At 44.1% G+C, this 27,232-nt stretch overlaps 1 protein-coding gene across 1 annotated transcript in view; it reads right to left on the bottom strand.

The window, feature by feature from the left end:
- Window positions 1-23,631, bottom strand: part of PUM1 (pumilio RNA-binding family member 1) — a 79,349-nt gene extending 55,718 nt beyond the window's left edge. The window contains 2 exon segments of the mRNA XM_009893006.1: window positions 8,093-8,161; window positions 23,269-23,631. Coding sequence (XP_009891308.1) covers window positions 8,093-8,161; window positions 23,269-23,631 — 432 coding nt within the window.
- Between the last annotated feature and the right edge of the window lie 3,601 nt (window positions 23,632-27,232).

Here is a 27,232-nt window from a genome sequence, read left to right as displayed (position 1 = left end):
ACAGTCAAATATTCATTCAAAACACTGGCTTTGAGTATGAGAACTTTTCAGTACAGAAATGCCAAACTTTTATTTTCCCTAGTTTTTCAACATTTGGCACACCATTCATGCCTACAAACTCCGTACCTTGAACACAGACTGTCCAAGCAAGACCATTTAATTGCCTATTTTCTCTACAAACTATCTCATTCTAGTTTCAGTCTTTTTAGCAGCAAGTCATTTTCATCCAAACCTCTCAAAAAGGTTAGAATTTGAAGAAAGTATTTTAATCCAAGTGCTAAGCTACCTCTGGGGTTTTGTTGTCTTCTTCCTACTGGGAGGACAAGACTCAACTTGTTCTTTTAACTCTCAAACCACTGAGTAGAAAACACAGGGTTTCCCCCAGCTGCTCCTTCTCTGCCACCAGCAGGAGAAACATCATGAAATATCAGCACGTCGCTCACTTTTTAGAAATGTGTCAGTGACACATGGCTTCAAACTGGAAGAGGGGAGATTGAGGTGAGATATGAGGAGAAAAAATTTCACTCTGAGGGAGGTGATCCCCTGGGGCAGGTTGCCGCGAGAAGCTGTGGCTGCCCCATCCCTGGAGGTGTTCAAGGCCAGGTTGGACGGGGCTTGGAGCAACCTGGGCTGGGGGGAGGTGGCCCTGCCCAGGGCAGGGGGTGGCACTGGGTGAGCTTTAAGGTCCCTTCCCACCCAAACCATTCTATGGTTCTACGATTCTATGACTTCAGGATCTATCATAGAATGGTTTAGGCTGGAAGGGACCTTGAAGATCATCAAGTTCCAACCCCCTGCCCTGGGCAGGGAGACCTCCCACTCCTCACTGCATGGTAAACACAGCATAGGGCTGCTCGTGATTCTCTCAACCGAACAATAAAAGCAGGGAAAGGTGCACCACATTCCCCTTTTCCCTAAGCCAAAAATAACTCAAGGCAACTGTAAGGACAAGCGACTCCCATCAGCGAAGCCCATTTCAAAACACACGGACTAACCTGTTCCTCCATCTGCACCGGGGGGTGACGTTAAGGAGGTGAAAGCCAAGCCAGTGCTCTCTAGTATTTATAAACATAAACACACATCAGGTGTGTTACAATTTCTCTTGAGCTTCTGTCATTCCCATATTTCGTAAAACGCAGCTTTTTCACTCCCACTGCTGCCAGCCCAGCAAAAATAACTACTCTCCTCCTCACTCCATTTCAAGGAATTCTGAAGAAGAAAGCTATATGGACCAGTTCAACAAAATTTTGGCTGCAACTGAACACTTCTCATTTCCTTTGGGAATACCTTACAGCGTAGAAGGACACAACCTGTTCTGCAGTCGCACCTCAAATAAAGGATGAGAAGGGGCACGGGCTCGCAGCAGGGAGAGAGGAAAGAAGTCAGCAAAACAGAGTGTTTTCCTTTCAAGGCAGGAGCAATCTCTAGTTTACAAGAAAATTAAAACTCCTTTCATAAGCTCTTGAGTTTCCAAAATGTTAATAAGTTTTCCTGATACACACAAGAAAGCAATAGCAAATTCAAAAGTTAGGAAATTTATTTCTACTTTAAGGTGAAATGGAACTTAAGCAAAAAATCAAGAGGAAATCTGCGTCTGTAAAGCAGCACAGAAAAGGGCAAGAGGGAGCCCAGCAACTGCCTGGGAAGCACAGGCACAGCTATAGATAACCTCAGTATTTTTAATGCAATCCTAAAATCTGAAGCAAACACGCGTAAGGGCTCAGCAGTCACTTCTCCTGAGGACGGGTGCTGCAGGTAACTAAGTCCAACCTCCCTTTTTAGTATTAATACTCTGAGGTACTCGCTTTCTCATGAAATATAAACAGTGGCAGCAAAAGGAGATTTTTCATTTCTACCATTTGAAAATTTACAACACCTTTCCAAACCAGCAGCTCGCTCCAGAAGGATTCACCAGACCACGACCATGCTTTGACAATACTGTGCCTTCAGCGGCCACCCCAGGCAAAGCTACCTCCCCCCGAGCGTCCCCCTCAAAGCCCCTCTTTAGGAAAGAACAATCTTTCGCAGGTCCATGGTGCAAACCGGGCAGAGCCCTCGCGAAGAGCGGGCTGCAAACGTTTTTTTTCCACAGGGCTGGAGGAGGGATGGGGAGAAGTTTGCCAAGGCACCCTCTGGCCGCTGTAAGAACAAAACCACCTTCAACCAGTCATTGGCAACACAAGTGTGCCCCATCCCACAAAACACTTTCAAATCTTTTGCCTGGGGAGGCAGTGGAGTCGCCATCCCTGGAGGGATTTAAAAGAGGGGCAGACGTGGTGCTGAAGGAAATGGTTTAGTGGTGGGTTTGGCAGTGTTGGGTTGATGGTTGGACTTGATGATCTTCAAGGTCCCTTCCAACCTAGGCGATTCTATGATCTCGATTATAACAAAATTATACACTTAAGATGTGGAAAGGGACATCCACAGACAGAAGGCACCAGGTTCGGCCACGCTTCATGTACAGCTGCATAAACCATGCGGACACTTGGAACTGGAAGACAAGGGAAACGAACACTTCGTATGAATATGTGTTTATAAGCCACAGCAACAAGCTGTGTTACGAAGTGGACTATACAAAGCAAGCTTTTATTTGTAGTCTGGTTGCTCGTTTAAATAAATATTTCAATTTTCCTGACCATACAAACTGGGTCACTACCACCAAAGGCAGCAAGACCATTTCCTCTGGCTGGAGGGCCACTTGAGGCTGATTTTGCCCTTGATTATTTTGCCTACCCTCTACCCCTTTGTTAAGGGTCAAAACACATCCACGTACCAACAAGACCTTGAAGAACTGCACCCGGACACCTTCTTACAGCTTTGCAGTGAATCACAGGCAAGGATTAGAAAAAATTCTAATGGTCACTATCTTGTGCACACACATCCCCTTACTGCACAACCAGCAACTGCTCTGTCGTCTAGAGTTTAATCTTTCCCCCTTAGAAGGATAGTTTCCAACTGGAATCTGTGTACCATGAACAGAAAGAAAAAGAGTTTATTTTACATGCAGATTCCAGATATATTTACAGATATCAGGGAGGGGAAGAACCAAAAAGCAGTATTAACAGATGGCAACGGGGGTCCTTGTTCTGTCAAATACTGCTCCAACCAAAACTAGAGGTTTAGCAAGCAGTAATCATCTGTACCGAATTATGCAACAGGCCGCCAAGGCGACGAATTTTTCCTCGGAGAAAGTAGTCAGTTGCAATGAGGGAAAAAAAAAAAAAAAATGGTTGGCCTTTTTTAAGTGATCCAGTTCTTCAGGTTGGAAATTAAAAAAGAACATGCAGCAGTTCAGAACTAGACTAGTTTATTTGTTCCCCAGTTTTTATTAAAATTGACTCTATCTAGTATGAAAGTAATCCTTCTAAGCCCTCTTACAGAGGACTTACAGAGTTAGGCCAATATTCAATTTAGCAGAGCGGGGAGGAGGGGAGGGAACAACTTCTACATCAACAAAAGCAATTCTACAGTCAACAAGTCCAGAGCCTATGCATATAGATCCCACTGAGATGGGATTACGAATTAGATAAATTAAGCAAACTGATCCCCTTCAGACAAGGCAAATATTAAGATAAAAGAAGCCATCTGTGCAGCTGGAGAACTCGGTTTATCTGCAGCAACAGGTAGGAGAAGGCAGAGCGTGTATTGACAAGTCACATTTGGGCAGCACTGCAGGTTTACAAACACAAAGACGTTATCTACCCTAAAAAAATGTTGCCGTCTGAAAAACAAACAAGATAGGGAGGCTGAGCAGACAACAAGCAATCCCAGCTGGAGCGTCCCCAGCAGCCGCGCAGTGTAACGGCTCGCTGCTGCCCGAAGACGGCTTTCACTCTCCCATCCCAAAGCACGGGCAGCTTTCTGCCGGCTCAGAGATTAAAACCGGCTTGCTGAATGAAGGGTCTGATTGCACATAACAAAACACCCCAAACAACACACAAATCTCCATCGTGCCAGGACGGCAAGCTGCTAGGCAATCTAACCGCATTTCACCGGCCCCGCAGCCATGAGGGGCCACCTAACCCTCCCCTGGGGCTTCTCGCTCAAGTCTTGCCCCGGTTCTGGTGCTCTGGGACCCTACACCGCGCCAGCCCGATGCGCCGGCGTAGCTGCTGTGGCTCCACCACGCTTCAAAACACGGCCTCCATCTCCCCATTTCTAAAGCCACTTGCGCTACGTAAGTAAAAACAACTGAACAGAAACATTATTCAGAACTGTGAATAGTCGTCAGCCCAGCTGCCAATGAATCATAAATTTATGAGAACACACTAAAGGCATCATTAGCAGGGAAAGCAAAGTCATGTGTGTTTTTTAGGGTTTGGGTATTTATTTTTTTTCTGGTTATTTTTAAAACCGGATACAAGAATGCCTGGGCCCAATATAACAAAGAAAAAGAGAGAGAGGCAAAGCCTTATCTCGGACCTAAACAACTGCATAAAGGGGACGTAAATTTGGATATGGCGAACACGTATCACTTCAGCCTCTGCCATTTATGAGATCCGCTACAACGAACCCCGGAGATCGTGGCAATTTCACTGTTTGGCCGGTCAGACCTACACTACACTCCTGCGCTAAAACCTGTAGCGGAGAGCAGCAGAGAGAACAAGAATTAAATTCTCATCGAGTGAAAATGGAAAGTATTTCTTACCAGTGTTTCTTTTCAAGAGCAGGGTGAGGCTCACCATTAGCCCGGATATTCATACTTCAAAATTTTTGATCCAATTCCTTCCATTTTTGTAGTTAAGGACCTACCAATTGCTTAATATCTTCATGTTCCCATCCTCCTCCCACCCTCCTGGATTAAGTTCCAGCCAGCGACTCACCCAGCTGCTCTTTTATTCTAGACGCAGGCTTATCTCACAGCATAACCTACCACCAAACCGAGAACGCTGCTGCAGCTCGAAATGCACGTAATGCACCGATGACAAAGACCACCTCGCGGTCTCTCAGCACTGTCCACTACTCCAAAAAGACGCTACACGAATACTCAATATTGCAAAGCTACAGATAAGAAGGATTTAAGCGAAGAAAAGCAGATATCCAGCTCTTCTGTCTTGAAGGCCGGAAAAGAAAAAGAACTTGCACAGCTCACGTTAAGCCTCAGATAAGCATCACTGCTGTGTGATCAGAGACCTCAGAAGATGGCACGAGCAGCACGGACACACGGTCTATGCGCTAAAGCGGCAAAACCGACCGGCCCCAACGCACGACTTCTGAAGCGCCATTCTCTTTCTTCACCAATGGCTAGACACCATTGCTTTTGATTATTCTCCAGTTCAACGTCCGCTGAGAAGGGAACGTTAATAAAAAAAAACTAGTGAAGACTTCATTACGCTGACACGGCTTGTAATACATCTCCAAGATGACTTCCTTCACTACAGCTACCAGCCTGGACTAAGTGCTAAAAAATGGGGAGAGAACAGACACCCCTTTTTGAAGGCCACTTTCAACATTATTGAAAGTATCAACGGCTCAAATATTTTCCATTTTAACAGCAAAATGGGTTTTCTGTGGCTCTTCTTTTCAATCTCACACCTGAGAGTGTATCGCACTTTTGACTCGCCCAGAAATTTCGGGGGGTACAGGGCTGGTCGCAGTGGGGGAGGGTGGGACTTTGAAGATGGCAACAGCCACAAATCAGATGAAAGTTGCAGGGCTTTTAAACTATTCTTAATTTCCCCAGATTAGGATATCTGTCCATCAGCAAACATTATCTATCCTGCTGTCAAAATCCAGACAAGAGATTTAATCGTTTGACAGTGTCATGTGGAAAAAAAAAAAATAAATAAGTCTGATGTCTTCTGAGGCACAAACTCCTCAAATCACTAAAATTATGATGATGTTGCTTACTAAGAAGCAAGAAAACAAGAAGATAAAAAGATACACTAAATGCATAAACAGTCTTTTCCTCATTGTTCTCTCCCGGGTTTTTCACTATCAACTCAGGTATGAGGTTATTGACGCTTCCTGCAGGTAAGACTCAGAAGGCACAAGATCAAGAAATACAAATCAAATTTGCTCTTTTCCTCATTTATTTCAGACAATTTTTTTCTTCGTACACTGACTTTCTCCGTGAGTTTCCTTCCCATTCCAGGAGCGGGAGAAGGGGAGGAAACCATCAGTGTGTCACTAAGGCATCTAAACAACAGACAGGGCACGCTGCACAAAATCAAAGCCCGTAGTTGAAGAACACGGTCTTGAAAGCCAATACGCATATCCTGCGGAGATCTCGGTTTACATAGTTCCTTAAATTGGCCAGCTGGGTGTATGTGGAAATACAGAGAAAATTCAATGGATAAAGAAAGGAAACTGTGGGACTAAGGAAGAAAATCCCAAGAGAAATAAGAAAGTGTGTCTCAGCTTGAGGAGAAGGGTGAAAGGTCACCTTCCCTGGAAAAAGATGCACGCTCCGGTATGTGGAAAAGCCCAGGGACAAAAGGGTGCCAGCTCCAAAACCTGCTGCATCGCTTACACGAAGAAGGGGGAAGAGGTGAGTCATCATTGGAAGGCAAACCTCACTTCCTCCAAAAAACCAAACCCAGGTTCACTTCTCTCAAGAAATGGCTCAATAAACTAAGACTCGGTAAAAATCAGCATATTTAGGAATGCCTTCAGGCATTTAAGCTAATATGACCTAATGCCACGTTAAGTACGAGTTCTGCAGTTACTATTAGAGGGCTTTCAAAGAGGCTGTACGCTCTATATCTGAAAATGAACGTCTTGCTCAAGTGAGGTGCTAAAAAAAAAAAAAATAATATTCACAGAACATTCACACCCCCGTCATTCCACTGGCATGCTTCATATGGAGGCACATCAGCTGTTTTTCAGAAGCTTTAGACGGATTTTTAATGTCATGTTTTCTCCTTTGTAAATCATTTTCATCCACTCTTAGTCAATAGTCTCAATGTAGGTTAATATAACCTAGAGAAACAGAGATTTTCCTATCAAGTACTGTCAAATTAAAATGCAACTCAGTATTACGATCTTCCAGAGAAAGAAGGAAAGGAGGAGAGGAGAGAGACTAAGCACCATGAATTCCCTGAGGTCTTTCACTGGAGAGAAGGCGCCTTATTATGAATCCCACCACACAACAGTCCTGGTTTGCTGTTTGCTCCAAAACAATAAATTTTTGGGTTCTAGGGATTTTTTTTTTTTTCATCTGGCTCATAAAACTAGGTAACGGAGATTGGATGGACTAACCTAGAGAGAAAATAACCTAGTCTGAACTTGACAGACAGGAACGCAAAAAAGAAGGCTCTCCGAAACAACAGACCTGCTGCACATTAATACTCTCCTACAAGACATGATTTTCTCATCTCTGTTCTTCCACGAGCCTCTAAAGGGACTGACTATAAAGGAAAAGGGAACAAGGCAGGGAAAAGAAGCATTTACACCCAGCTTTCAGGAACCTAACAGCCAACTACAGTAACTTATTATTCTTTCCAGTCACCCTAAAAATAGGTAAATTCTCTCTGTCCAAAGGAAACCAATGGCCATCTCCCCCAAACCCGCCACCGCCTTGCTGCGCTGTGAGATTAAAATAACTCCTGTTCGGTTTCTATAAAGTTAGAACTGAAGGGCCCATTATCAGACAACTCCCTGCTCAGTCCTTTGACCTGTCCGAAGCACTTATCGCTTCTGCAGCCCTGGCTTACGTCGCCCAGCTCCTCGGAACGTCGAACCCCCTCCTGCGCTTCGTGACAAGAGCCAAAAGGTGGCCAGGAGTGGAAACAGGGCAGCAGACAATGACAGACAACCCACAATATTACGGGGTCTGAGATCACTAGATCCCAAAATAAACACGCTACAAGTATTGTAACACTTGTCACAAGACATATTTCTAACTGTTCTTTTACAACCACCATTTTACTGTTGGATGATACAACAGGTGGAGGGCTTAGCTGTTCCTCCTGCTAAGATGTATTCCAGCCTGACAGGTTTTTATTTTGTTAGAGCACACACACACACACGCTTCACAGTCATAATGGAGAACTCTCACGTTCAGAATCATTCCAGCAGCCTCAAAACCTGTTATTTATTTTCCTCCTCCCCCTAAAATAAACAGTTTTTTTTCTATAGGCCTTTCACTTACCTCTCCCATAGCCCGTCCTTCCAGAGCAAGCGCTTGAAAATCATGATTCAGTTCATCCATGGAACGCACCTATTTATAGATGGGTACAAAAAAATAAATACATGAGGAAATGCTTATATTTGATCTTATTTTTTATGATAATCACAGTTTGTAGCCATTTTTTCTGATACAGACTGAGAGCTACATTCCACATTACAGCATATAACAAGGTTATTCAGCTCCAAAAGATGACTTACCTTTAAGACTCGCAGAAGCTACAATGTTTATAGCATCAGATTTATACACCCACAAAAAAGGAAAAAGTAGAAATTACTTTTAAGACACATAAAATCTAATGCAACTGCCTTTGCTACGTGTATTGCTGAGACTAATATTTCACAATGAGTTGCATGACTTCAGGTGAGGGAGTCAACCCGTAAGCCAGCGAGTCGGCATCATTTCCTTTCAGGTGAAAAATCAAGCAAAGGTTTGTATAAAATAGGCAGATTTATATCCAAGTTACATCAAAACGAAAGAGAACAACACAACGGCAGAAACAAAAGGCAAATTAAATTAAATAACACCATCTGAAATGGGGGTAGGGGATGAAGAAAGGAGAGCAAGCAATGCCTCAGGACCAGTTACCAATTTTAGTTACTATCCACAACCACGTCTCAAAGTGGAAATCCAGAAGCACAAACTGAGGTGTGAAACACCTTAAGAAACCCCCTGACGGGGTACGGCCTTCCCCTCACTCCCGAGAGGTCGGGGGAATGTGGCAGGGCGGCCGTGCAGCTCCCCAGCCGTGCCGGGCACCCCAGACCCTGCCGGTCCCGGCAGGCGCCCGCGGGCAGGGCGAGAGCGAAGCGGTCCTTGCAGGGTCCCGTGGGAGCAAGGGGACAGCCCCGGGAGGTGACATTGGCCTTGCTCCCCCAAAGGACCCGTAGCTAGACCTTTACTCGCGGTGTCGTGCAGTTCTCTGCTTTGGACCACGATTTTACGAAAGCCGATTCAATTAGAACAGGAAAAAGCGGCAATTTAAAACTGTTGGCTAAATAAGTCGGCTATGTTGAAAACACAAGCAAACGCTTCTGATTTGCATTCTGAAACCTCATCCAGGCAAGTCCCTACAGAAGCAGCCACTGAGCACATACACAGACACACAGAAAAACCAACTATGGACCTAAGGAGAAAGCAGAGAAGTTCAACCATGTGTTCGGATTCAGACTAAATGACTGCCCTCGTCGGGCACCACACCTGTATCAAAGCAGCACGTGTTACAACAGCCGCGAACGCTTGGGATGGCACAAACGCGGTACTACACACCTCCTACCCGGTGTTCACATCGTGCCTGCCACCCGGCAGCTCCGATACACCTTTGCCACAGCAGGGATAATAGTTTATACAACACTTCTTTAGGAGTAATCCACACACTCGATTCACTGCAGTTCTTTACAGGCTCTTTTTAACACGCAGTGTTTAGTTGTGTCACCACAGAAGACAGAGCAGGTGGTTTGGACACAGCCTCCTCTAGGCCCAGGGAAGGAGCCCAGTAATACCTGGTGGGTGATTTAGAGCATAAAAAAGCAAATTCTGGGTTAAATACTAATGCAGCAGCCTGCCACTGACCAGTGCTGTAAGGAGTTACACCACGTTTACTGACCTTAACCATGACTTCTGATACTCCTGCCACTATTTCCAGCAGAACCAAGTCAAGACTTTGTTGTGATCACGCTTTATTCCTATTTTAAGAGAAGATTCAGCGGACCTCATCCAAGAATATCAGATGTAATGAAAGCACCATAGATAAACTCCAGAAGGCCCCTCCAGTCTGAATCCTTCTACTATCCTGTGACAATACCACTTTGCAAGAGATTAGTAACATATTATTAAATTATCTAATACATATTTATATAATTCGCAAATCCCCAATGGCCAGTCGCTCAGAATCACAGTTTAAAAATAAGGTATCCTCTTATTACCATATCTCAGTTCAAAGTTATTTTCAGTTACGCCTCAGTTTTGTCACCTTCTGCAGTGACGCTTATCCCATCCACTATGAACACAGAGTAAAAACAGGACTCCACCTTCCAGAAACCACAGCACCGGGCAACACCAAAGACTTTCCTTTACTGTCAACTCCGTCACTGATCTGCCACCCAAGATATTTCGGTTGCCTCATGCGAGACAGAATTCGTAAGACCTAATTCTTCCGGGAAGCATTTCAAGCTGAACTCATGGAAAATGCTGCAACCTCCAGACACGCTGAGCTATGAAAAGCCGAACAGCAGCAAATTATTATTTCAATGAGACATCTGAAGAATAGAGAAACTATACAACGAGATTCAGTAGGCGATGTTCATCGCTCTCACTGCTAAAGCAATGTCCCAGGAAACCACAGATGCAGCCGCTGTGGCACTGCTCCAGGACCTGCAGTGCCGGGGAAAGTGCTAGTGGAGAACCAGAGGCTGCGTAGTACGTGTCCCCAAATTCAGCAAAGCAAATGAACTCCCAAAGGTGGATGTTGTCCTATGGGAACCTCAAAACAAAGCTGGTAGAAAGATGCAATCGTCGCTTTCCTAGCGTAAATCAAAAGGGTATTAGGAGACATTTGTGTTTTGATTTGGTCACATCGCAGCCCCACCAACTCCTCGCTGCCAAGCTGAGCTCCCGCGTGGCCTCAGTTGCTCTAACATCCCTGGTGACAGCCCCCTGCAGAACATGCCAGCAGCTTCTGAACAAGAACAAACTCCTCTTCTCAGCCCCTTATCTCACCCTTCCTCATGGTACTTCAGGATGTTACATGGTCATCCTTATTCCACCAAACATTGTTAAAAATTCTAGAATCATATATTTTATTTGTTCACATTAGATGCAAGAACATTTTCACAGATGTCTTGTTCAAGTGTTTGTCTTGAGTAGAAAAATGTGTTATCATGTTGTTAAACCAATCACAGCAGCACAAACATGTGATTTACAGCCACGTGTGAAGCCGTGTTCCCATGCTGGCCTGAATTCTTACTGGAGAAGCTAGAGCTGGTGTAACTAAAACTGACACCATCTCCAACACGGTCAATGCCTTGAACTCAAGTTCATGATCCTCCACTAGAAACCACAACAATTTAGCAATTCCTCTTGCTCCAAGAGCTCCAGTCCAGTAAACATACATAGCTCTTCTCAGTGTTGACCATTTGTGCCTTTCCAATATGGAGGAGCATGTTTGTCTTCAAAGGATGCCATGGTAATTGATTACTACAGAGGTGATACAGAGACCAAGACGAGTGGTAAAGGGCAAAAAAGCAGGATAAACTTGAAAGCAAAGTGGGCGCCAGCTTCTTCATACTGGGTTGGTTGAATTGCACACTTAGAGTGCTATTATTTTCACTCTGCTCACAAGGGTCTGAAGGAAGCTGTCCTTCAAACATGGCTTAGTTCGCCTGTTGCCATCCCAGCCTCCCCTGCTAAGTGACACACAGTGGAAACGGGCGGCCTCCATCTCCTTCCCAATATACGCCGCCCCAGTGACTATCAAAAGCAAAAAAATAATATTGGCTTCTCTACCTGCTCTCAGAGGTCAAGTAACAGAAGAAATTATTCATTACCGACATTTAAGGCATACCCCTACTCATCTCTCTTTCATCAGTCCTAACAATTATGGATAAAAACATCTCCTAAATCAGGTCTCTGTGCCTGACTTCCAGGCACTGTGTGCTCAAACTGTATACAATCACCAATGCTGAGGCCCTTTCTCTCAGTCACATCGTTCCTTTATCTCCCCTGATCTGGTTGTTTGTAATACAGGCTAGTTTATTATTCGGTAGTCAAAGACTGTACTCAAAAGGTCCTCTTCTCATTTCCCGCTTCTGTAATATTAAATAGCAACACCTCTTCGCCTCATTTTCTTACACGGTACACACAAATATCACAGGGCTCCTTCATTTCCCTTCGAAAGAAGAACAAATAGCTTCTGAAGCAGCAGACCGTAGGGCCAAAGCCATGACTTCCTACACCTCAGCACTCCAAAAGGCAGGCAAGACTCTGAAATGGCAACTAAACAACGTAGATGGTCTAATGCCCCATCGGCATCTATTCCTGCTAACTGCCACTGACCTATAACAAACACAGACACGCAGGGCAGAGTCACGACGGTGTTAACACCAGACACGAGGAGGTCCACAGAGAAAGAACTTCTTCACAGATGAGCGCTAACGTCAATGAGATTTGATTACCATAAAATCTGGTTCCCCACTGCACCAGGGTTTTGAAAGAAATCCAGAAGACAACGCCAAGATAAATTGGCTGCACAAGGAAGCAATGCCCTGACATCTGGATACGACATGACAACCTGGTTCCTTGAAAGAAGAGGTGATCTCGAGAAACCAGGAATCCCAGGAAGAGAGGTCACCCGCAGTCCCAATCGCTTCGACAAAACCCGACTCCGGCTCTCAGCCAGCAGCACCCCTCGGTGCACCCCCGTTGCAGCCTCTGCAGGGCGAAACGCGAAGGGCACATCCTCGCCAAGGACAGCCCTCCCTACCTTCCTGTCAAGAGCACTCATTCTTTCTGATACGGCAGAAAGCCGGCAAGCGCGCTTTTGAAGCCTGCTTAACAAAATTACGGCTCTGTACATCAGCAACACTGCTACCGAATGAGAGCCACAAAGCAATTTCATTGCACAAGAACACCCCTCCCCTTCACGTTAAGTGCTGTGTATGCACTCAGGAATTATGTAAATCTCACCAAAATTAATGAGAATCTCATTCAAGAAGAGCAATTTCCACGCAGGCTAATATATGAATGTATGTCACTATAACACACTCCAGCTTATAGCCACTTCACTGACTCATAAATAATTTCCTGCCTTCACAGCGAAAGCGCATCCCCCAGCGCGGACTCCCCTGGCACAGGAACTACCAGCCACGCCGAGAAACCGGAGCAAACCCACTGGATCGCTTCGCTTCGCCGAGGCTGAAGTCAGTTCCGTCTCTCAAAAGCCCTCTTAACCAATTTTCACCTTTGCTCTGGAAAACAGGCGCTAAAGCGAGAGACGGCTGTATTACTCATCACACAGTCACTCTAGGTCAGACCTCCACATCTTATTTTCAGTCTCCTGAATAAACCCCCTCAGACTCACACACGGTGAGGCTACAGCCACCTTTCTTCCCAAGTTTCAACAGCGGATACCCACCGTCTATTTTAGAGAGGCCGAGACAAGGCACAGAACACGTTCTGCTCTCACCTACTGCACGTTGCAGCAACGCAAACCAATTTCTCCCTATGGCAGCGGCCGCTTCCAAACCTCAACCTCCCACACAGCAGAAGAGCTTCTCCGTTTCGAACGCATTCACTGTGGATTTGCCGACCCCTCAAGCAGCTCGCAGCTAATTTGTGCCAGGGAGCCATCTTCCACAGGACAATCACACTTTTTTTTTTTTTTTAAATAAGATTGGAGGGCTTCACCATTGCAAAACTCAATGACAGCAACGCAGAGGCAAATGCTTTCCTGGTCCCAAAGCTCCAAAGACACTAGTCCTTGTCCATACCTGGAACACTTTTGAATTTATAGAGATACACCAGAAATAGAGAAAGCAACATCCCAGCGGCTAAAGATGTTCTAAGCGCCAGTACCGTTTGGTACAGGACCTGCTGCTCCCCTACCACACCACAAACCCAGGCGAGCCAGTTGTCCCTGCCTCTGAGCACACCCCAAAACGTACTGGGTGACACACACAGCCAGTATTTAGAAGTTTTGGAAGCTGTCTCGTATTCTTCTATAGCAAAGCAGACTCAGGCGATCATCCTGGGCGCCACCACAGACCCAAAGGTCTGGATCACTGGTGAGAGACAGCGAGACTGAAAGGAACAACTTACAGACAAAGACCAGGACCTGTCCCACCTCTAACAAACCATCCCAAAACAGGGGCTGACGTCCCCCGTGCTGGAAAGCTGCAGCGCAGCAAAGGATGAGCAGGGAAACCTGCGAAAGCAGCAGGGTGCCCACCGAAAGCAGCAATAAACCCCGGCACCTGCGCAGACACGCTGCACCGCTGGTGCTGAAAACCCCAGTTAATTTTAACCTAGGAAACACCAAGGCCCACGGGGCTAAACGGCACTTGTCAGAAGGAATTCTACAGTCAGTTAAATTAACAGGAACCGGGGCCCCAAACTGTCCTTACGATTACTAAACAGGGATTTGAAGGACCTAACAAATTAACATGAGAGCAACAGTCTATTTACCTTTCGGATTTCCAGTACCATATTTTTTATTCTAGAATAATCCGAGGGTTTTTCCTAAACTGATAACTACCAGCAAAGTAGCTGAATTGTAATTTTAGGTAAATATTAATGTCAATAATCAGTGTTAATACTGCACCTTATATTAAGCAAATATGGTTGCTAATATGACCTTTAAATATAAATTCAAAGTGTAATACTGTATCACATTTCATGGTCTGCGGGCATCTCAGGGGATTGTACACTAGCCTTATATATTAAGGAATCCTCGTTTATGTAGAATTTATATTCACCTAGACAGACAGAAAGCAAAACTATCAAAGGCTAAATTTCACTCTTAATCACAAAGGGTTTTTTCTTCCTCCTCATGCAAGGGATGTTGCCCAGTAAGAGAAGGGACAGGTGGAATTAAACAAAGAAAAAAGCCAAACATACAGGAGAAAAAACAAGCAAATAAACAGGGGACAACTTGGAATCTCTCATGTGTTGTCTTCTCACAGAAACAAACAAACACTATTCATCTTAGGAGCTGGGAAATCCCAACATTTGGATGTATCCTGACGAGTATAGAAAATTCCTTTGGAGAAAAAGAAGCTGAGAAATAACCACCTGAAAATATTGTAGCTGATAACTTAAAAAATTTGTCTCTACAAGTGCACTGTAAAGCCTGAGGGTTTATGATTTTTATTTTATTTTTTGATGTTGGACAACAGATCAAATATCTGCATTTATTAGCAGTAACAGCAATTGAAGAAGGTTTAAACTATCTATTTCTATTAAGCCAATTATGTTAAGTAGGGTAACCAAAGCAAACTGGAAGGCTGCTTCTGTAAGCCTCAGCTCTCGGTCCAGTTTCTCCATTTCCCCTCTCCCTAACGCCGCTCCCTGCGTAGCCCCATCTCAAAGGCTGCCCCTCTCCTTCCCCAAACACGTTCTTACACCAGGATCTATCCAGCCCTCACTTCTCCCTCCCTTAGGTTACAGCACTTAAGTCTCCCGCTACCCCTCTCCTCCAATTCTACTTGTGAGCAGGAGGCAAACCCCCCCAGGACAGCATCGGCGAAAAGGGAGGGAGGATGGGCTCTGCAAAGGCAGGATTTCAGAAAGACAGAACATATAAATGACTGCTTTCAAAATTTCTTTGATCTGCAGTAAATTACAGGGCCTACTGCAGGGTTCAGTCCCGCCAGCCAAGCAAACAAACTCCAGGGCATCCCCTGGATACTACCGTAAGGAATTCTGGGGGAAGCACCCAATACTCATTTGCCACCCTGGCAAACAAAAGCAGGGGCAAAAGCCGGCTGTTGGGACCACAAATCCACGGGAGGGGCTCACTCCTCGTTCTCAGCTGATGCTGGTCGTGCTCCCGGCAAGCCTGGAGGGAGGGAGGGAGCGCTCCCACAATCTCAGCTCTGCGCAAGCTTCATGGGCCCATGCTCCTCGCCTTGCTATGAGACCACTCGTTCCGCTTTCCTACTCCTGCAGAGGAATGAGGGAAATCGCATTACTGTTATACTCGTCAGGATACATCCAAATGTTGGGATTTCCCAGCTCCTAAGATGAATAGTGTTTGTTTGTTTCTGTGAGAAGACAACACATGAGAGATTCCAAGTTGTCCCCTGTTCGCAGTGGCACATTAGGGGCGCTGCTTACCTAGAGCACCTCAAAAGTGTGATTATTACTTGGATATTTATTTATTTTCAACTCATGCGTACTCTGCAAGTGTAAAAAGGCAAGTGTCATGTATAGTTTCCATCCACTAGGCATCCACATTTTAAGTTTTGCTGAATTTGTAATAGAAAAAAAAAAATACAAAATTTTTATATTTTCTAGTAAAACATTCCTCAAAAAAAGGTCAACATTACTACAAGAACACAGAGACTGAGGCAGTAAGAACAAGAAATACCAAAAACATTCAGGCTGCTACCTGAAAAAAACATCCTTAGAATGTGAGGAGGGGGGAAAATATGTGTATATATATAGCTGGTTGAACAGCCTAAATACTTTGCAGCACTTGATTTACGTACTCACAAGTAGTTAGAGCCTTTTAAATTAACCAAAGGTTTACAAATTTCAGATGGAAACAAATGCCTCCTACTCAGCTGTGGGAGACTGCCGGCGTTTGTCTTGTTTGAACAGCTCACGTAGCACGTTATTTAAAAACTATCTACCCCACGTGCATACACACACACATAGAGTATCTAGGAGAGGAAAAAAAGAGTATTTACCAGCTGACAATAAGAAAAGCACCGCGCACTGTCAGCCCCAGGCTTGCCACTAACAACCAGATCCAGGGTTAAAATATGTTGTTCCATCAACTGATTACAGCACTATTTTTAGTCCTCTCCTATAACAATAGTCGGTAAAGAAAGAATGTGAAGTCACAAGTATTAGACAGGATTAGGTGGTTTAACTACTATTTTTGTAGTAAAGGATTCATCATTAGAATTGCTACTACCATTAGCATTCGAAGCAAAAAGCTATTGAAAGTGCAGATTGGCTAATGCTTTACATGGCATTTAGCCAAGATGATTAATGATTCAGGGTCCAGAAATAAATGCAAGAAAGGCAGCCTTTCAGAGTGGCTCGGCTTAGTTAGCTAATTATGTTTTTCCTCAGATTTTATTCACTGAGGGAAGTGCTTCATTACTGTGGAATTTAGGTTACCCTGCGATGTCTCGGGCACGTATTGTTGGGGTGCAAACTTCCAAAATACTGGATTACAGAAGAAGCAACCTTCGTTTTGCCCTGCTGGAGCTGGCAATACCTTGGGAAAACCCTCTTCTGCTTCCCAGATGTGTGTCTGGAACAATGTTTTTTGCGCAAGCACTCAGGGCTACACTGAGATCTGGCCCGTTTGATCCCCCCCTTGTTTCACTCCCACTCCTACTCTGACTTTCTGAGGTCTAAGTTCAGAGGGAAAAAGGTGTACAGAAGGGACGCGGCAATGCCTCGATGCAGTGCCAAGCTCGGTGCTTCGGTCAGGAACAGCTGCCGGTGGCCCCGTGCCACACCGAGTGGTGGCAACAGGGCGAAGGGCTAATTTGAAGGTTTAATAACTGTCAAGTTTCACCCCAGTGCAGAATCAAGGCCCGAAGCACAGCTTCAGTACAGGGTAAGTAACACGGCCAGATGCTCCCAATAAAAACAACTGCCCTAGAACAAAAGTTACCCTTAACAAAGGAAGAGGAGTAACACGATATCTGTGAGCAGATCGCTTGACGGGAGGGAGCGCGGCATCACATGATATCCGCACACAAAGGCAAGTTTGTTCATCGCAGACCCGCAAGATCATCATTCAGAGAAGACAGCTTTCAAATCGTCTCAGCATACACCTAAAAGCAAGTTTTCAAACACGGGCAACACTAGATTCAATGCTCTGGAACAGCTCTTTGTTAAGGAGGTTTCTGATCAGCAGTCGAAATTAACTGTGCCAGTTTGCAAGGAAGAAGCTACTGTGGATGGATTATATGGCATGAATCTTATGTAAACTTTCAACCATTTACAAAAACGGTATGAATATCATCACAACCTGTTCTGCAGAAGCACAGATAGGTCACACCAACTCAGCAAACCACAAAAGAGCTGATAAGGGAAGAAGCAAAGTTGGAGAGAGGGAAGAAAACAAGCAGAAGCTATGCTCTAATAAAGCTCTATTTAAAACACACTCGGGTGCAATATATTAACTGAAATACTTGAAGTCTTCTTGAAGCATTGAAATCTGCAAATTCAGTAGTGTGAAAATCTCTTTGCTCTTTCTGAGCAAGCAGCACAGCGAGGAAGCAGCCTCCAAAGGCGATATGCCACGGAGAAATCCCAAAGCCAGCACACACACGTCAGGTTGCTTGTGCAATCCCAACTACAGCCAGATACCCTCCAACTGCCTGTCAGGGACAGCAAAACCTACGAATTCAGAGGAAGCACATTCTTCGACTAACTTTCTGAAGATTCCAGGGTGGTTTTTCCCACTGTACAAGAGAAGGTTTTTCCAATACCCAACCTTAAATATCCAACTTAGCCAATCTACTCACACTCCTATCTGAGGAGGAGTTTTCAAAGGGCAATGTAACGCAGTAAACTAAATTAAATGTTCTAATTCCCCTCCCCTGAGATAACCCTTTACTGTAGAGAAATCTCTGCAAAACAAATCAGCCAAACCAGACATTTCATTTCAGCAAGGTATTATGTTCTAAATTATCCGGGTATCAAGTTAGCGCAGCCATTTCAGTGTAAACGCAAGAAAAGCCTTAACTAGTTTACCGTGATACAAGGCAGTACCCATGAAAATTCAACCCATTTAATGAAACATACATCAGAAAGCGATCTTCAAGAACAGAGCCACGTGTGCTATCACATGGTGTCCGTGAGTGAGGACTCGCTCCATGCCTTCAACTCTAGCACAGACAACAAGCAGCTTATTTGGACCACAGCGGCCCTCATACACTACCTGCTTCCCACCAGCAGCTCAGGAAATCTCTGTCCTGAAGAGTTAATTGTCATTTAAATGGGATTTCACTTTGGAAGAATAAACACTAGGGCTTCTGCTTCCTTTCCTTCCAGGATCTTTTTAGAGGACCTTGCCACAATTTTAAGGCAAACTCTGGTCACGGTGCCTGCCAACAGGCACCAAACATTGTCAAACATCAAATCCAGACACTTTCACAGCAGCAAGCAGCATAGTTTGAGTAGCTGTGCTCTGGAAGGGTAGCTGCCAGGAGAATTACCTTCTGTCTCCACTTGAATTCAAGTTCCCAGTTAAGAAGTTGCACGGTCACGTTGCCAAAAGGCAAAACAGAGCATAAAATCCAGTCCCAGCCCTGTTGCTCTCACTATTCTTCACCAACTATATGTGAAAAATTCCCCACATTCAACAAGACGATCCCTGCAGAGTTCTATTGTCTCAAATTATTAATTAAACATGCTCTCAAAGAAAGCAAATGCCTAAAATCATTTGCTTCTACTAAGCAACTCCCAGATTACCCTAACTGCAATTCAGACAGTCTAAGTATAACCATTCACTGCAATTCAGAAGGGACCACCACCAAAGAAACTCTCTCTTCGCTCCAGTTCAAGAACATACATGCATGCACAAGCCACAGGAGACCCCATCCCAGGAAACCCAGCCAATTTTCCTAAAAACCTGCTCGGTGTTGATAACTCGTCCCAGCTGAATATCTTGACCATCTTTTCCTTCCCCTCAGGAGTAGGAGATGGTGGTTTGGATTTGTAATGAGATACGCAACCTTTCATAGCCGAGACAGATCCAACCTAAGCCATTACTCATCAGGAGTCATCTTCTACCTCTTCTCTCACCTACGTTCTGATCTCTACCAATTTTTTTTGCAGGATAAACAGAATACCAACAGCCTAGTGCAGCTAGCGTACTGTCTGCCCAAACAGCCTGGAGAGTAACTGGGCGTCGTAGATGAACGACAGCCTAAACCTCTTCAGTTTGAATCTCGGAATTACTGGTAGACATTGAACCTCAACCTCACCCTTCTGCTTTTTGTGGCTAAAAACAGAAGACTACGTTTTGCAGCCACGACTTGGCTGATTGAAGCATCTCCCATGTAAAGTTTGGTGATTAAGTATTTGCAGCTGCAGACAGCTGGAAGTTTGCTTAGGAGTTCAGTGATTCCCAGCTAGAAAGAAAAGTCCATTTCAACATTACTTCAGCGTCTGCAAGAACAAAGAGGAATTCATAATATATGCTATTTGAGTGGATGGCGTACCGTTGATACCTAAACACACAGAATGACAGTAGCATCTTTAATTCCTTAATTGTCTACAAAAACTTGCGCCCCCCGCCACGTTCTGGAAAAGGGGAAAATGCAAAAGGAAAAGAAAGTTTTAGGTAAAATACAAAAAGAAGCAGCAGCTTCCTGCTGTTCGCAACAAGAGGACACTATGTACTTCCTTGGGAGCAGAGACACTTTTGCTTAAGCCACCCTTAGTAAAGCCATTCACAGCTAAATTCTCAGAGCTGCTAGTCAAAGTACGAACCAATGACAAGGAGGAAGAGCCAGCACAATGAAAAATGAAAAGCAACGATCCTGTAAATAAGTTCTGACTCACAACACTCGCAGCTATTTAATAACACATGATGAAATGCTATCATTTGGTAAAAATCACTGGAGTATTATCACCAACAGACGGATCTAGATGTCTGTCTACATACGTAACAAAGAAGAAACTGGGATTCAACAATTAAAAAAATCCCTCTACCTTTAATCACGACCTCCCAAGCTCTAGGCAGGCATTAACCTATATTACCCTATAATTATTTTTTCTGATTTTCCATTATCTTTCAGCTACTCAGTTTCCCAACCAGTCTTCAAGGCAACAAGGCAAGGGCCCTCGCTGCATTGTGTTGGAAAGTCTAAAATCAAAAATGTACAGTAATACAAGTGTATCTATACGAAATTGAGACTTAGCAGACATCCATAATGATTCCCCATTTCTCTGCATGTCCCAGCACTTCCTCCCACTTCTATTCTTGCAGGACAAATTCAATTCTACCCCGGTTAAGCCCAAACTGAATTAAATCATTTTGTATGCGTAAGATTAGCTCTTGCTCCAAGGAATTTATAACTTAAGAAGCAGATGCAGAGGTGGCCAAAAAGTCAAAAGGAATGGCAGTATTAGGATTACGTATATCCTGCATTCTGCTTCCCATGAGTAAAACCCCGAGGCAAACGAGAACCATGGAAAAAGAGGCACTCAAGAAAGGCTGAAGCAATAAACACATAGATAAAACTGCCCAGCAATCACTGGTGTATACAGTATCAAATAAGACACACAAGAAAAGGGTTACTGCCCCATCTCAGAGTTGACTTTGAAGAAATTAAACACAAAGATTGGTTTAAAGATGCATGCTGAACACAAAACATCAGAACTATGTGACAAATACATTACAGCCGGTGTGAAAACCAGCATGAAGGAGACCAGTTAAGTTCCCAACATTAATTGTACTACGGCGAGTATTTCTTGAGCTTCAGATCACAGGACACATGGGAGAAAACCAGAGAAATCATCACACAGAACCTTGTGAGCCTAATCCTGCAGGTATATTTTGTCCATTCTCAGAAGTGTTCTGCCTCCAAAGAATACACGCATTATTTTTTAAAAGTTCATTTAAAACTAGTGTAAGCTCATGAACTTTTCTTTCATTAAGTGGTACATTTATTAGCATCATTTCGTTCAAGAAGTTTCTGAAGAAAATCAAGCTGAGCAAGAGCACCACATCTACTGACACCCAGGCAAGTCTCTGTAAGAGGTCGGATTCTTTCTTCGAGTGAAAGTTTAAGCCTTCTGGTTACTAAAGAATGCAGTAAAAGAAGGTCAAATACCAGTGCAATTTTTAATGACTGCAGGATTTGGGTGTTCCGTCCTGGCCCCTCCCCATCTCCAGTGAGTTTTGTTGTCTTTGCTTTTAGGGATTTTCAGAGAAAGGAAGATGAAAGTATGAGTTGGGGAAAAAAAAAAAAAAAAGCAAGAATTTTATGACGTGCATTTTAGTTCATGAAGTCATCCTTCCACAAAATGTCCAAACAATAGCAGTTCCAGCCTCAACACCTCCACACCAGACCGCGTGACAGCTTGTATTTGAAAAACCTAAAAGTTTCAGCCTTTCAGAAAGAAGTTTTTGCTTATTGTTTCTTACACAACTTAAAGTGCATTAAGATCTCTTCCATCAATGTCCCTTGAAACAAGTTGTACATTTAAAGAATGAAAACTTGGATAGTTAACAGAAAAAAATGTATCTCATTTCAATGCAGTTACTTCCTTTAAAGTGGTAACTAAATACTATGTTTCCACATAAGGGAATAACAATATTCTTCTGGCTGCTTAGTTCATGTTGCCATATTTTATGCGATTTTTCTTCCAGAATAAATTAACAGAGCACTTGTTTACTTCTTTGTTGATGTACACACTGACTTGAGTGAGGTTGCAAAATTCACTGCAATGTTTGCTTTTAAATGGTCCGGATGGCAACACATCCCCTGGGGAGGCACAGCAGAGGAACAAACCCTCGTTGGCTTTTATTTGAAAAACTAGAGGCAGGAGATACTCATAAAGGTTGGAAAAGCTTTCTGTCTGCTGCTCTGACAAGATTTGCAGAAACCATTCGTTTTTAAAATGCACTTATGCTTAAGGTCTGCTCTCTTAGCAGAGGAAGCACATCTTTGACGAGTTACTTACAGGTCACAGACAGAAAGCTAGAGTGAGTCATGCGCTCATTTAACTGCAGCACATCTGACAATGCAACTACTGAAAAGACTTCTAGTAAACACTACTCCTGAGACACGTTTTGGCCCATTACCCTTTTAGAAATGTTGAGCTGCTATAAGAAGTTAGCCTTGTTTCTAAAAGCACTGTTTCATGACATTCTTAAAGCTGTTCTCTTCTCAGTTCAGCTAAGCACATTAATAGCACCTTCCCCTCCCAATTATAACCAGAAAAGCCCAAACCCCAAAACAAACAAGCAAAGAAACCCAGGAAAACACATTACCAGCAACTTCCAGAACTGTGTTTTTCAATATTGGGAATGGTAAAAGCTCAACCTACATGCATTGGCAGTTTTGTAATACCATTACATAAGAATTATTTAACTACAGCAACAGATTTGAAAAGCAGCAGCAGTGACTGCTCCGCTGGTTCACGCATCCACAAAAAAAAAAAAAAAAAAAAATCAATAAAGGGAATGATAAATTGTGCAAACATGCATTTGACTGTCACAGAGAGTGGATCGGGGATTTCAACACCCTCAAGAGCAGAAATGTTTCAGCTTATGGCTACCAAGGCACTGCGATCCTGAAAAGAGAAAACAAAAGGTACAACTGTCGCCATTCCAACCACACAATAACCAGCGCAAGCTTTAAAAAACGTCATTAAAAGCATCTATCATAAGCCCGATGCGTTCACGTGTTTTGAGTTTGGAAACATTGAACTTTTTTTTTTACCTGATGTTCTGCATGAATGTTATCCCCAGTAGGCCAGCGATGTTTGCTGTTATTATAGCCGCCTCCACCACTTCCTCCTCCCCCAAGCTGCTCACCATGCTGCCTCTGGAAGAAGTAATCCACCATAGCGTCGTCCTGAGAGCGGCCTGCAACTCCTATGGATCCGGGAACAGGACTGGAGTGTGTCCCTGCTGCAAGCGCCTGATTTGCAGCCGGCTGTTGCTGAGCCTGGGACCCTGTTCCAGATGTCAATACAACAGGCATGTTGGGATTAGCTGTATCTTGAGTGTGCTGTTTCAGGTGGGGGCTGAACGAGTCCTGCCAGAGTACTGCTTTTCTCTTCAAAACACACGCAACGCTCATTCCACCAACACCTACGGGGGGTGAGGGGAGGGGGGGAGAGACGGCGAGAAAGAGAGAAGGGAAAGAAAACATGAAATCCTTACAGCTTCAGCTTTACCTATTAAATAACACACCCTTCTCGCGACTGGCAGGGAGACATCACGATGCCAAATCTGACTCCTTTTAACACAGTTATTTGCTTTGTTCACCTAGCGACTAAAATATGGTATGAAAATGCACACTAGCCAAAAATCCCACATTTTCTGCTGCAAATTGTTATCAGTATACACAAGCTTCACGTAAAGTGCCCATTACACCGAAATCCGAATGCCAATTTATGCGATGGACAAAACGCCAATGGGAGAGCTGCCACAGAAGATTGCTAGAAAAAAGCCCCCGAAAAATCCGGTGGAACGCAAATTACACCATCAGTGCTCGCCGTGCTTGTTTACACCTGACAAATTACGAGGCAGATCTTCAATCAATACCCAAGTCCCACCATATCACGATGTGTTCACTCAGTCATACAAAACATCCAGGCAACAGTGGGTTGGGTGGTTTGTTTTTTTTTTTCCAAATGCAAACTTAAAATGCTGAATTTCTGCTTATACAGTTAATTAAGGCCCAAACACAACGCGCACTCTGCCTGCAAACTCAGAAGCTGGCTTCAGTCATGAGTTGGTAAAACACACCGGTGTGTTTTATATGAGATTCCCTGGAGAAAAAGCAGCTAACCTCTCAACGCCCGGGATCTCGGGAGAACCTTCCAGAGCCGGAGCAGCCTGCAGCACCGGTCCCGCTCTCACCAGCGCTGGGGGAAAGCTGGACGAGTCACAGAAACCATCCGACACTGAAAATACCCCAAACGCTTTGCACACACCCAAAATCATCTGCGTGCAGGAGGAAAAGAAGCAGACCAGGCTGACAGCAACTCACTAATTTACTATCCCCCCCAACTGTTTTGACAGCATCCCAAAACCACACAAGTTTGTTATTTTGTTGAAGACAGTATTATCAGCTGATCCCGAGAGCAATAGACATTAATGTGTGAACAGAAAAGTGTTTTCCCCCGTTACATAACGCTCACCCAACGCACAGCAAAATCGAATTTCTTTCTAAAGGCACTCTCTAGTCAGAGTTATGATTATTATTTTTTAAATAGATTGCTCGTTCATGACTTTGGTTACCTAAACGCAATCCCACAAATACCACAGAGAGCGGTAAGGATGAAACCAGAGGGGGAGCTGAGCCGGTACGGCCGCCCAGCACAGCTGCACAGCAGCACGAGAACGCTTTTACTCTCGCACCTTGGTGGCTGCAAACCTTGGCCCTGATCCTGCCGGCAGCTCCAAGGGCCTGAAAGGCGGCTCTGTTTCCTCTCCGCTCATCATAGTAGTTTTGAACAACAGTCAACTACTACAAGCAACTTCCAAGAACAATTTTCTAATAGCGGAGAAAGAAAGTTGACACCAAAAAAAAAAAAAAAATCTGAGTCCTATCTTTGATCAAACTGACTCAGGTTTGTCCCACTAATTGAGAACAGTGTTAATATTTAGAAGAAAATGACTATAAGAACTGCGGAGACAAGATTTTTTTAATTGCAGCATCGACGCGCGTTTGTTGACACACACCCCCCAAGCCACCATGGCCACGTAAACAAGCAACCCTGCAAGGCTTTTTATACATTCAAAGACCTTCACAACTCAAATACCAGTAAGGTTTAACAGAACTCCTCTGTCTTTCAAAAAGTCTGGAGATCACTACCTTCCCCAAATACTTCATAAAACACTGTGACAACACCTGGTATTGCTAAAGTGATTTTTAAGACTACAATACTACCATTTAATGGCATTTTCGCCACTTTCCTTTACTAAACACTCTCAAAAATCCTTCAGTAACATGAAATGAAGCAATAAATCTCCTCTATGCAAGAAGAAAAAAAAAATAATTAAGTAATTACTGATAAGAAATTCACATATCACCAAGTTGGGGTGTAAATTCACTGCGCACAATGAAATCAGCCTCAAGAAAGGAGGTTACAAGTTAGCTCAGGGCAGTCTTTAAAGAAAATACAGGAAGATACTATGAATCCACACAGAGTTTCAAGTATCTATATAGTGTGACAAGCCCCGGTGACCACTGGAAATACCACAAGGTACAAAGTTGAGAGTGGAAATCTGCACAGCCACAACGTTCCTTTCCTGGCTCAAAAGGCAGCTGGGCTGCAAAACCCCTCAGTTCTGGTTTAATTTGCACGCAAATCATTCATAATCGCGTTACTATAAACGCTGGGGAGGGGCTTCTGAGAGTAGCAAAATCTCCGTCAAGGTACTGTGAAGATCCGCACAAGTGCCTCCTGCTCCCAGCCGCTTCCTCTTTCGTCTAACAGAGAGGAGGCAGCTCCAAACATGAGAGGAAAAAACTTGGCAAAGGCGACATTTTGAAAGGGAGCAAAGGGGAAAGGAGCATTCTGGGTAGTTCAAGTTTAGTTCCGAGCTGTGTTTTTATAGAAATGCCGTGTTAAATGTAGCGGACAGCTGAATCCTGTCATTCAAAGCACACAGAGCATCAGAAATATGTGAAGTCACCTACACAACGCGCATTCATTAGCTAACCAGCAGCTGCGAGGCTCGCCGCTTGCTAACGGCTCCAAGAACCCTTCTCAGTCCCAAACTCTACATAAAAATACATAATAAACTTTTCCCAGATAAACCATTCGCTGGGAAGAGTTACGTATTTACACACAAAGGCTCCTACACTGCTACCATGCGCTCCAAGCGGACAATCTTCCTTCTCCCTTGATAAAAACACAGCATGTAAATAAACCGCTCTGTGTTATCATTACAAGCAAAATACTTTAGATTATGGGATGTTCCACAAGCAACAAAAACTTCGGAGCCATCCCCAAGCAAGTTTTAAGCCCAAGTGGCGACGACGCTGAATCAGGCAGCTTTAATCTGCGGAGAGCACAGCTACGCGTTCAGAGCTCCGCCGCTCTTACTCAATACTCCTCTAAAAATAGCAGACGATATTAAAAAAATTAAGTCCGCGGAAGATGCGTGTGTCAGAAAGTCCAATCGTGAACTAGAAGAACTAGAAGAGAGTTTGCGTTGGGACACCTTTTTGGTTTGGGTTTGTTTTTTGTTTTTTGGTTTTTTTTCCTTTGGAAAGTTAGCCTGGAAATTCAAGCACAGCCATTGTTCGAGAGCTGTGTGGCCTACCAGAACTTTTTAACGTTTAAACCTTGTGTTTTCCTGAAAACCTGGGGAGACGCAGCAGGAAGCGGGTAAATTGATCACCGACCGGATTGCTGAACCCAGCATTAAACCACGGTAAGATAAATGCGACCCCGTAGCCCACCTCCCTCCAGCTTAATAAAGGAAATTCCTTACTCATGATCTGCCTGGTTAAAAAAAAAAAATAATCTCTGCTCGGGACAAAGTTATTAAACATTGACCAAAAAAAACCCCCAAACCCCAAGAAAAATCGAGTATTTCTCAGGTTGGGGCAAGAGACAGACTCTTAAAATTCCAAGTTTGCAATTAAAAAGGGCCAAACCCTGTTACTCCGTGAAGACGAGATAAAAACCGGGGAGGGGGGTGTGGGCACATAACACCCCCCC

Source organism: Charadrius vociferus, unplaced genomic scaffold, assembly GCF_000708025.1.
Source record: "Charadrius vociferus isolate BGI_N301 unplaced genomic scaffold, ASM70802v2 scaffold459, whole genome shotgun sequence".
In the NCBI taxonomy this organism is placed as follows: domain Eukaryota; kingdom Metazoa; phylum Chordata; class Aves; order Charadriiformes; family Charadriidae; genus Charadrius; species Charadrius vociferus.
The sequence above is the reverse complement of the archived record's forward strand: the minus strand, read 5'-3'. Positions and strand labels throughout refer to the sequence as shown.